We start from the raw sequence: 12,500 nt of genomic DNA on the forward strand, positions 1-12,500 counted from the left end.
ATATCTCTCTCCCATTCTCTCTCTCTCTCTCTCCCATTCTCTCTTCTTCTCTCTCTCTCTCCATTTCCTCTCTCTCTCTCTCTCCCATTCTCTCTCTCTCTCTCTCTCCCATTCTCTCTCTCTCTCTCTCCCATTCTCTCTCACTCTCTCTCCCATTCTCTCTCTCTCTCTCTCTCTCTCCCATTCCTCTCTCTCTCTCTCTCTCTCCCATTCTCTCTCTCTCTCTCTCTCTCTCTGTCAATCTGTCTGTTAACCTGACCCTCGTTCCATTACATTATTCACCTTCTGTGTTCCAGAACAATGTGGAGATTCCGATCCCCAAGTATTTTTCCCGGGAAGCAGCAAGACTTCGGGAGCAGCGGAGGGTCTTTTTTGCGAAGCTGCTTCAAGAAGAGTCGTTGATCCCAGTGAGTTCCACAATTAAACTTTATTTATCAATGATCTGGAAGAGGGAACTGAATGTATTGTCTCCAAATTTGCAGATGATACAAAGTTGGGTGGGAGGGTGAGCTGTGAGGAAGATGCAGAGATGCTTCAGTATGATTTGGACAGGCTGAGTGTGTGGGTATCTGCAGGACAGGTGCAGTATAATGTGGATAAATGTGAGGTTATCCACTTTGGTAGCAATAATCGGAAGACAGATTATTATCTGAATGGGTGTGAATTGAGGGAGGCGGATACTCAGCGAGACCTTGGAGTCCTCGTGCATCAGTCGCTGAGAGTAAGCGCACAGGTACAGCAGGCAGTAAAGAAGGTGAATGGTATGTTGGCCTTCATAGCGAGAGGATTTGAGTATCGGGATAGAGATGTTTTGCTGCAATTGTCCAGGGCGTTGGTGAGGCCGCACCTGGAGTATTGTGTGCAGTTTTGGTGTCCTTATCTGAGGAAGGATGTCCTTGCTATTGAGGGAGTCCAGCGAAGGTTTACCAGGCTGATTCCTGGGATGGCAGGTCTGTCATATGAGGAGAGACTGAGTCGGTTAGGATTATATTCACTGGAGTTTAGAAGAGTGAGAGGGGATCTCGTAGAAACTTATAAAATTCTAACAGGGTGAGACAGGGTAGATTCAGAAAGAATGTTTCCACTGGGCAATGATCCCATTCCCACTGCGATGATCCCATTCCCGCTGTGTGATGATCCCATTCCCACTGCGATGATCCCATTCCCGCTGTGTGATGGTCCCATTCCCACTGCGATGATCCCATTCCCACTGGGCGATGACCCCATTCCCAGTGTGCGATGATCCCAGGCTCCTGTCTGGGTGGGAGAATCAGCTCCTTTCACCCACATTCCCGATTCTGTTCCAGGAGGAGGAGGTCCCACAGAGCACGGATGAAGCTGTCCGTATCATCCAGATTTCGGAGCGAGCGAGACAGGGTCGCCTCCGAGCCCGGATCATGAGGGACATCTGGAGAGAGGAACAGAGAGAGAAGAATCGAAAACTACTGCCCCCTGTTACCATGGAGCCTGCAGAGGCTGCAACTCTCATACAGAAGGTGGGTACAGGGGGTCATTGGCACAGAGAGAGCGGGTACAGGGGGGGACGGATACAGAGAGAGTGGGTACGGGGGGGCAAACACAGAGAGAGCGTGTACAGGGGGGGACGGATACAGAGAGAGTGGGTACAGGGGCATTGACAGAGAGAGAGAGAGTGGGTACAGGGGGGACAGACACAGAGAGTGGGTACAGGGGGTCATTGGCACAGAGAGAGCAGGTACAGGGGGGGACAGATACAGAGAGAGTGGGTACGGGGGGGCAAACACAGAGAGAGTGGGTACAGGGGGATTGACACAGAGAGAGTGGGTACAGGGGCATTGACACAGAGAGAGAGTGGGTACGGGGGGACGGACACAGAGAGTGGGTACAGGGGAGACGGACACAGAGAGAGTGGGTACAGGGGGGACGGACACAGAGAGAGTGGGTACAGGGGCATTGACACAGAGAGAGAGTGGGTACAGGGGAGACGGACACAGAGAGAGTGGGTACAGGGGAGATTGACACAGAAAGAGAGTGGGTACAGGGGGGCATTGACACACAGAGAGAGTGGGAACAGGGGGACGGACACAGAGAGAGTGGGTACGGGGGGACGGACACAGAGAGAGTGGGTACAGGGGACGGACACAGAGAGAGTGGGTACAGGGGAGACGGACACAGAGAGAGTGGGAACAGGGGGACGGACACAGAGAGAGTGGGTACAGGGGAGACGGACACAGAGAGTGGGAACAGGGGGACGGACACAGAGAGAGTGGGTACAGGGGGGATATTGACACAGAGAGAGTGGGAACAGGGGGACGGACACAGAGAGAGTGGGTACAGGGGGGATATTGACACAGAGAGAGTGGGTACGGGGGGACGGACACAGAGAGAGCGGGTACAGGGGGGATATTGACACAGAGAGAGTGGGTACGGGGAGACGAACACAGAGAGAGTGGGAACAGGGGGACGGACACAGAGAGAGTGGGTACGGGGGGACGGACACAGAGAGAGTGGGTACAGGGGGACGGACACAGAGAGAGTGGGTACTGGGGGACGGACACAGAGAGAGTGGGTACAGGGAGACGGACACAGAGGGAGTGGGTACAGGGGGACGGACACAGAGAGAGTGGGTACAGGGAGACGGACACAGAGGGAGTGGGTACAGGGGGACGGACACAGGGAGAGTGGGTACGGGGGGACGGACACAGAGAGAGTGGGTACGGGGGGACGGACACAGAGAGAGTGGGTACGGGGGGACGGACACAGAGAGAGTGGGTACGGGGGGACGGACACAGAGAGAGTGGGTATAAGAACATAAGAACATAAGAAATAGGAGCAGGAGTAGGCCATCTAGCCCCTCGAGCCTGCCCCGCCATTCAATAAGATCATGGCTGATCTGACGTGGATCAGTACCACTTACCCGCCTGATCCCCATAACCCTTAATTCCCTTACTGATCAGGAATCCATCCATCCGCGCTTTAAACATATTCAGCGAGGTAGCCTCCACCACCTCAGTGGGCAGAGAATTCCAGAGATTCACCACCCTCTGGGAGAAGAAGTTCCTCCTCAACTCTGTCTTAAACCGACCCCCCTTTATTTTGAGGCTGTGTCCTCTAGTTTTAACTTCCTTACTAAGTGGAAAGAATCTCTCCGCCTCCACCCTATCCAGCCCCCGCATTATCTTATAAGTCTCCATAAGATCCCCCCTCATCCTTCTAAACTCCAACGAGTACAAACCCAATCTCCTCAGCCTCTCCTCATAATCCAAACCCCTCATCTCCGGTATCAACCTGGTGAACCTTCTCTGCACTCCCTCCAATGCCAATATATCCTTCCTCATATAAGGGGACCAATACTGCACACAGTATTCCAGCTGCGGCCTCACCAATGCCCTGTTCAGGTGCATCAAGACATCCCTGCTTTTATATTCTATCCCCCTCGCAATATAGGCCAACATCCCATTTGCCTTCTTGATCACCTGTTGTACCTGCAGACTGGGCTTTTGCGTCTCATGCACAAGGACCCCCAGGTCCCTTTGCACGGTAGCATGTTTTAATTTGTTTCCATTGAGATAGTAATCCCATTTGTTATTATTTCCTCCAAAGTGTATAACCTCGCATTTCTCAGCGTTGTACTCCATTTGCCATATCCTCGCCCACTCACTCAGCCTGTCCAAATCTCTCTGCAGATCTTCTCCGTCCTCCACACGATTCACTTTTCCACTTATCTTTGTGTCGTCTGCAAACTTCGTTACTCTACACTCCGTCCCCTCCTCCAGATCATCTATATAAATGGTAAACAGTTGCGGCCCGAGTACCGATCCCTGCGGCACGCCACTAGTTACCTTCCTCCAACCGGAAAAACACCCATTTATTCCGACTCTTTGCTTCCTGTCGGATAGCCAGTCCCCAATCCACTTTAACACACTACCCCCAACTCCGTGTGCCCTAATCTTCTTCAGCAGCCTTTTATGGGGCACCTTATCAAACGCCTTTTGGAAATCCAAAAACACCGCATCCACCGGTTCTCCTCCATCAACCGCCCTAGTCACATCTTCATAAAAATCCAACATGTTCGTCAAGCACGACTTTCCCCTCATGAATCCATGCTGCGTCTGATTGATCGAACCATTTCTATCCAGATGCCCTGCTATCTCCTCTTTAATAATGGATTCCAGCATTTTCCCTACTACAGACGTTAAGCTGACCGGCCTATAGTTACCCGCCTTTTGTCTCCTTCCCTTTTTAAACAGCGGCGTAACATTAGCCGTTTTCCAATCAACCGGCACTACCCCAGAATGCAACGAGTTTTGATAAATAATCACTAACGCATCCACTATTACCTCTGACATTTCTTTCAATACCCTGGGATGCATTCCATCCGGACCCGGGGACTTGTCCACCTTCAGTCCAATTAGTCTACCCAGCACTGCCTCTCTGGTAACATTAATTGTATTAAGTATTTCTCCTGCTGCCAACCCTCTATCGTTAATATTTGGCAAACTATTTGTGTCCTCCACCGTGAAGACCGACACAAAAAACTTATTTAAAGACTCAGCCATATCCTCATTTCCCACTATTAACTCCCCCCTCTCGTCCTCCAAGGGTCCAACATTCACTCTAGCCACTCTATTCCTTTTTATATATTTATAAAAACTTTTACTATCATTTTTTATATTAATTGCTAGCCTAGCTTCATAGTCTATCCTTCCTTTCTTTATCGCTTTCTTAGTCTCTCTTTGTTGTTTCTTAGATTTTTCCCAATCACTTGTTTCTCCACTATTTTTGGCCACTCTGTACGCAGCTGTTTTTATTTTAATACTCTCCTTTATTTCCTTCGTTATCCACGGCTGGTTCTCCCTTTTCTTACAATCCTTGTTTTTTGCTGGAATATATTTTTGCTGAGAACTGAAAAGGGGGGACGGACACAGAGAGAGTGGGTACAGGGGGGACGGATACAGAGAGAGTGGGTACAGGGGGGACGGACACAGAGAGTGGGTACGGGGGGACGGACACAGAGAGAGTGGGTACAGGGGGACGGACACAGAGAGAGTGGGTACGGGGGGGGGACGGATACAGAGAGAGTGGGTACGGGGGGACGGACACAGAGAGAGTGGGTACAGGGGGACGGACACAGAGGGAGTGGGTACAGGGGGACGGACACAGAGAGAGTGGGTACAGGGGGACGGACACAGAGAGAGTGGGTACAGGGGGACGGACACAGAGGGAGTGGGTACGGGGGGACGGACACAGAGAGAGTGGGTACAGGGGGACGGACACAGAGAGAGTGGGTACAGGGGGACGGACACAGAGAGAGTGGGTACAGGGGGACGGACACAGAGAGAGTGGGTACAGGGGGACGGACACAGAGAGAGTGGGTACGGAGGGACGGATACAGAGAGAGTGGGTACAGGGGGACGGACACAGAGAGAGTGGGTACGGGTGGACGGACACAGAGAGAGTGGGTACGGGGGGACGGACACAGAGAGAGTGGGAACAGGGGGACGGACACAGAGAGAGTGGGTACAGGGGGACGGACACAGAGAGAGTGGGAACAGGGGGACGGACACAGAGAGAGTGGGTACAGGGGGACGGACACAGGGAGAGTGGGTACAGGGGGACGGACACAGAGAGAGTGGGTACAGGGGGACGGACACAGAGAGAGTGGGTACAGGGGGACGGACACAGAGAGAGTGGGTACAGGGGGACGGACACAGAGAGAGTGGGTACGGGGGGACGGACACAGAGAGAGTGGGTACAGGGGGACGGACACAGAGAGAGTGGGTACAGGGGGGACGGACACAGAGAGAGTGGGTACGGGGGGACGGACACAGAGAGAGTGGGTACAGGGGGGACGGACACAGAGAGAGTGGGTACGGGGGGACGGACACAGAGAGAGTGGGTACAGGGGGACGGACACAGAGAGAGTGGGTACGGGGGGACGGACACAGAGAGAGTGGGTACAGGGGGACGGACACAGAGAGAGTGGGTACGGGGGGGGGACGGACACAGAGAGAGTGGGTACAGGGGGACGGACACAGAGAGAGTGGGTACGGGGGGGGACGGACACAGAGAGAGTGGGTACGGGGGGATGGACACAGAGAGAGTGGGTACAGGGGGACGGACACAGAGAGAGTGGGTACAGGGGGGACGGACACAGAGAGAGTGGGTACGGGGGGACGGACACAGAGAGAGTGGGTACAGGGGGACGGACACAGAGAGAGTGGGTACAGGGGGACGGACACAGAGAGAGTGGGTACGGGGGGACGGACACAGAGAGAGTGGGTACGGGGGGACGGACACAGAGAGAGTGGGTACGGGGGGGGGACGGATACAGAGAGAGTGGGTACGGGGGGACGGACACAGAGAGAGTGGGTACAGGGGGACGGACACAGAGAGAGTGGGTACGGGGGGACGGATACAGAGGGAGTGGGTACGGGGGGACGGATACAGAGGGAGTGGGTACAGGGGGACGGACACAGAGAGAGTGGGTACGGGGGGACGGATACAGAGAGAGTGGGTACGGGGGGACAGACACAGAGAGAGTGGGTACAGGGGGACGGATACAGAGAGAGTGGGTACGGGGGGACGGACACAGAGAGAGTGGGTACAGGGGGACGGATACAGAGAGAGTGGGTACAGGGGGACGGACACAGAGAGAGTGGGTACGGGGGGACGGATACAGAGAGAGTGGGTACAGGGGGACGGACACAGAGAGAGTGGGTACAGGGGGACGGACACAGAGAGAGTGGGTACGGGGGGGGGACGGACACAGGGAGAGTGGGTACGGGGGGACGGACACAGAGAGAGTGGGTACGGGGGGACGGACACAGAGAGAGTGGGTACGGGGGGACGGATACAGAGAGAGTGGGTACGGGGGGGGGACGGACACAGAGAGAGTGGGTACGGGGGGACGGACACAGAGAGAGTGGGTACAGGGGGACGGACACAGAGAGAGTGGGTACGGGGGGACGGACACAGAGAGAGTGGGTACAGGGGGGCGGACACAGAGAGAGTGGGTACAGGGGGACGGACACAGAGAGAGTGGGTACAGGGGGACGGACACAGAGAGAGTGGGTACAGGGGGACGGACACTGAAACGGGATACATAGAGATATTTATAAATTTTGGGAATTCCTTTGTGCTCTATTCACAGTGGATAAGAGTTGCTGAGTGAACCAAATCCGAGAGGGAGACTTGTCTCATACCCTAACCTTTTTATTGTATTCTGTAAATGGGAAGAACCATCCTGATCTCAGCATCTACCATCCCAGTAACACTTTGGGGATTTTAAACATTAATAGTAAAAGTTTTATTGACAAGAAGAAAGAAAAACTTAAGCACAGAAGATTACAATTACACTTTTAAAAATAGTCTTCCAATAGATTCAAACAAAATACTCCCTACTTGGTCAGATCCAAGATAATTGATGAGGGAAGGGCTGTGGATGTGGTTTATATGGACTTCAGTAAGGCATTTGACAAGGTCACACATGGCAGACTGGCACAAAAACTAAAATCAGATGGGACTCGGGGTGGGCTGGCTGGATGGATACAGAACTGGCTTGGTTCTAGAACAGTAAGAAGTCTCACAGCACCAGGTTAAAGTCCAACAGGTTTATTTGGTAGCAAAAGCTACTTGCTTTCGGAGCGCTGCTCCTTCGTCAGGTGAGTGGGAGTTCTGTTCACAAACAGGGCATATAAAGACACAAACTCAATTTACAGAATAATGGTTGGAATGCGAGTCTTTACAGATAATCAAGTCTTAAAGGTACAGACAATGTGAGTGGAGAGAGCGTTAAGCACAGGTTAAAGTGATGTGTATTGTCTCCAGCCAGGACAGTTAGTGAGATTTTGCAAGTCCAGGCAAGTCGTGGGGGTTACAGATAGTGTGACATGAACCCAACATCCCGGTTGAGGCCGTCCTCGTGAGTGCGGAACTTGGCTATCAGTTTCTGCTCAGCGACTCTGCGCTGTCGTGTGTCGCGAAGGCCGCCTTGGAGAACGCTTACCCGAAGATCAGAGGCTGAATGCCCGTGACCTCTGAAGTGCTCCCCAACAGGAAGAGAACAGTCTTGCCTGGTGATTGTCGAGCGGTGTTCATTCATCCGTTGTCGTAGCGTCTGCATGGTTTCCCCAATGTACCATGCCTCGGGACATCCTTTCCTGCAGCGTATCAGGTAGACAACGTTGGCCGAGTTGCAAGAGTAGGTACCGTGTACCTGGTTCATGTCACACTATCTGTAACCCCCACGACTTGCCGGGGATTGTCAGAGGATACAACAGGATAGAGATAGATAGGAGACTTGGGCACAGAAATGGCAGATGGAGTTTAATCCGGACAAATGTGAGGTGATGCATTTTGGAGGATCAAATTTAGATGTGAATTATACTGTAAATGGCAGAACCCTCAGGAACATTAACATACGGTAGCACAGTGGTTAGCACTGCTGCTTCACAGCTCCAGGGACCTGGGTTCGATTCCTGGCTTGGGTCACTGTCTGTGTGGAGTTTGCACATTCTCCTCGTGTCTGCGTGGGTTTCCTCCGGGTGCTCCGGTTTCCTCCCACAGTCCAAAGATGTGCGGGTTAAGTTGATTGGCTGTGCTAAAATTGTTCCTTAGTGTCAGGGGGTTTGGCGGGGTAAATCTGTAGGGATATGGGGGTAGGGTCTGGGTGGGATTGTGGTCGGTGCAGACTCGATGGGCCAAATGGCCTCTTTCTGCACTGTAGGGTTTCTATGATTCTATGATACAGAGGGATCTGGGCGGCAGATCCACAGTTCCCTAAAAGTGGCAACACAGGTGGCCAAGGTGATTAAGAAGGCATACGGCATGCTTGTCTTCATCAGCCGGGGCATTGAGTACAAGAGTTAGGGAATCATGTAGCAGCTATATAAAACCTTGGTTAGGCCACATTTGGAGTATTGTGTTCAGTTCCGGTCACCACACTACCAGAAGGACGTGGAAGCTTTGGAAAGAGTGCAAAGAAGGTTCACCAGGATAGACTGGCACTGGATGGGGTGCAGAGGAGATTCACTAGGTTGATTCCGGAGTTGAGGGTTGGCTTATGAGGAGATGCTGTGTAGACTGGGGTGATACTCTTTGGAATTCAGAAGAATGAGGGGAGATCTTATAGAAATATAGAAGATTATAAAGGGAATAGATAAGATAGAAGCAGGGAAGTAGTTTCCACTGGCGGGTGAAACTGGAACGAGGGGGCATAGCCTCAAAATAAGGGGGAGCAGATTTAGGACTGAGTTGAGGAGGAACTTCTTCACACAAAGGGTTGTGAATCTGTGGAATTCCCTGCCCAGTGAAGCAGTTGAGGCTACCGCATTGAATGTTTTTAAGGCAAGGATAGATAAATTTTTGAACAGTAAAGGAATTAAGGGTTATGGTGAGTGGGCGGGTAAGTGGTACTGATCCACGTCAGATCAGCCATGATCTTATTGAATAGCGGAGCAGGCTCAAGGGGCCAGATGGCCTACTCCTGCTCCTAGTTCTTATGTTTTTATGAGCTCTCAATCCAGCTTGCTCTCTGTTGTGGAAATACAATAAACTTCAGAGCGAAAATTTATTTTTAGAGCCCAGGTTTGATTGGATAACTGATTCAAGCTTCACATGACCCTTTCTCTGAGGCTGTACAGTGGAGAAAAGGCCCTTTGGCCCATTGAGCCTGCACCGATGGGCAAGTTTGCATCTACTGATGCAAACCACTCGGGAGTGCTTCCATTGCCAATGTCTGCATTTCGCACCGGCACTCCTTTTCATGTCTCAACTCTCCCAGACAAATTGTCTCCATTTACCCTTTCCCAGTTTAATTGGCACACAGGCGGAATTCTCCCGCCCCGCCTACAGCGGGAATCATCGCGTATGGGTGGGGGTGATGGGGGTGATGGGGGTGATGGGGGTGATGGGGGTGATGGGGGTGGTGGGGGTGATGGGGGTGGTGGGGGTGGTGGGGGTGATGGGGGTGGTGGGGGTGATGGGGGTGGTGGGGGTGGTGGGGGTGATGGGGGTGGTGGGGGTGGTGGGGGTGGTGGGGGTGATGGGGGTGGTGGGGGTGGTGGGGGTGATGGGGGTGATGGGGGTGGTGGGGGTGATGGGGGTGATGGGGGTGGTGGGGGTGGTGGGGGTGATGGGGGTGGTGGGGGTGGTGGGGGTGGTGGGGGTGATGGGGGTGGTGGGGGTGCTGGGGGTGGTGGGGGTGATGGGGGTGATGGGGGTGATGGGGGCACGGACCATGCAAAAGTTCATCGACCTCGGGTGTGATTTTCCAGTTTTGAGGCGAGTGCAGCTGGAAAATCCCACCCACAGCCTTCATTACGGAATAATGCAATATTCACCAAAAATATTTCAATCATCCATTCTCACAATTGCTACAATTAAAAAGACAGATCGAAGATATTAAGTGACCCACCGGCCAGTTCTGTTACTGCCAGAGCTCCAAGAGGTCGTGGAATTTTTGTTCTCTGATCAAACAGAAACAGCAAGAAACCGAAAGGATGATAAAGAGCTGTCTGTCCAAAACTCAAAGCAAAGGTACACAGGTACACAGGTACATGTACACAGGTACAGGTACACAGGTGCAGGTACACAGGTACAGGTACAGGTACACAGGTACAGGTACAGGTACACAGGTACAGGTACAGGTACACAAGTACAGGTACACAGGTACAGGTGTACAGGTACACAGGTACAGGTAAAGGTGTACAGGTACAGGTACAAGTACAGGTACAGGTACACAGGTACAGGTGTACAGGTACAGGTGTACAGGTACACAGGTACAGGTACACCAGTACAGGTGTACAGGTACAGGTACACAGGTACAGGTACAGGTACAGGTACACAGGTACAGGTACAGGTACACAAGTACAGGTACACAGGTACAGGTGTACAGGTACAGGTACACAGGTACAGGTAAAGGTGTACAGGTACAGGTACAAGTACAGGTACAGGTACACCAGTACAGGTGTACAGGTACAGGTACACAGGTACAGGTGTACAGGTACAGGTACACAGGTACAGGTGTACAGGTACAGGTACACAGGTACAGGTACAGGTACACAGGTCACTGAAAGTGGCAATGCAGGTGGAGAAGGTAGTCAAGAAGGTATACGGCATGCTTGCCTTCATTGGCCGGAACACTGAGTTTAAAAATTGTCCAGTCATGTTGCAGCTTTATAGAACCTTAGTTAGGCCGCACTTGGAATATAGTGTTCAATTCTGGTCGCCACACTACCAGAAGGATGTGGAGGCTTTGGAGTGGGTACAGAAAAGATTTACCAGGATGTTGCCTGGTATGGAGGGCATTAGCTATGAGGAGAGGTTGGAGAAACTTGGTTTGTTCTCACTGGAGCGACGGAGGTTGAGGGGAGACCTGATAGAAGTCGACAAGATTATGAGAGGTATGGACAGAGTGGATAGTCAGAAGCTTTTTCCCAGGGTGGAAGAGTCAATTACTCGGGGGCACAGGTTTAAGGTGTGAGGGGCAAGGTTAAAAGGAGATGTACGAGGCAGAGGGTGGTGGGTGCCTGGAACTCGCTGCTGGGGGAGGTAGTGGAAGCGGATACGATAGTGACTTTTAAGGGGCGTCTTGACAAATACATGAATGGGATGGGAATAGAGGGATATGGTCCCCGGAAGGGTAGGGGGTTTTAGTTAAGTCGGGCAGCATGGTCGGTGCAGGCTTGGAGGGCCGAAGGACCTGTTCCTGTGGTGTAATTTTCTTTGTTCTTTGTTTAAAGTAGCTGAATGAATCGATGTGGGGAATGCAGTCAGTAATACAGTGATACAGTCAGTGTAATATATTCAGCTTCTATTCAGTGCAGAATGGATCACAGCAAACAGAACGAAGGTTCAAAGTTAAAGAGGTTAAAGGTCGTTAGTCAGGCTGACAAAATGTGGAAAGTGATTTTCCGCTGCGATGAATGTTGGAGTTCATCGTTTATCATCAATGTTTTGGAATCAGAAATGCAATTTCTAAAGCTGTGGAAGATACCAGATCATAGAATCCCGACAGTGCAGAAGGAGGCCATTTGGCCCATCGAGTCTGTACCGACCACAATCCCACCCAGGCCCTATCCCCACAACCCCACATATTTACCCTGCTAATCCCCTAACACGAGGGTCAATTTATCACGGCCAATCCACCGAACCAGCACGTCTTTCGGACTGTGGGAAGAAACCGGAGCACCCGGAGGAAACCCACGCAGACACGGGGAGAATGTGCAGACTCCACACAGACAGTGACCCAAGCCGGGAATCGAACCCGGGTCCCTGGCGCTGTGAGGCAGCAGTGCTAACCACTGTGCCACCGTGCTGCCCTTGGGAGGTGTAGTTAATACAGAGAGAGACTGTGATCAAATACAGAATTAATTAATTAACTTGCATAATAGTTCGGTAATTTGCAAATGAATTTCAAACTGGGTAAGTGTGAGGTGGTGCATCTGATAGTTTCTGGACTCCAACTTGTCTCTCCTCCACTTACACAGCTTCAGCTGAAGGAGATTTACTGGATCCAA

At 52.0% G+C, this 12,500-nt stretch overlaps 1 protein-coding gene across 1 annotated transcript in view; it reads left to right on the plus strand.

Moving 5' to 3' along the window:
* Positions 1-296: 296 nt before the first annotated feature.
* The window catches only part of LOC144489648 (dynein regulatory complex protein 11-like), a gene marked incomplete at both ends in the record, with an annotated part of 51,268 nt that continues 39,064 nt past the window's right edge, over positions 297-12,500 (plus strand). The window contains 2 exons of the mRNA XM_078207504.1: positions 297-407; positions 1,308-1,496. Coding sequence (XP_078063630.1) covers positions 297-407; positions 1,308-1,496 — 300 coding nt within the window. The remainder of the gene's footprint in view (positions 408-1,307; positions 1,497-12,500) is intronic.

The sequence above is a fragment of the Mustelus asterias genome, unplaced genomic scaffold (assembly GCF_964213995.1).
Source record: "Mustelus asterias unplaced genomic scaffold, sMusAst1.hap1.1 HAP1_SCAFFOLD_2395, whole genome shotgun sequence".
In the NCBI taxonomy this organism is placed as follows: domain Eukaryota; kingdom Metazoa; phylum Chordata; class Chondrichthyes; order Carcharhiniformes; family Triakidae; genus Mustelus; species Mustelus asterias.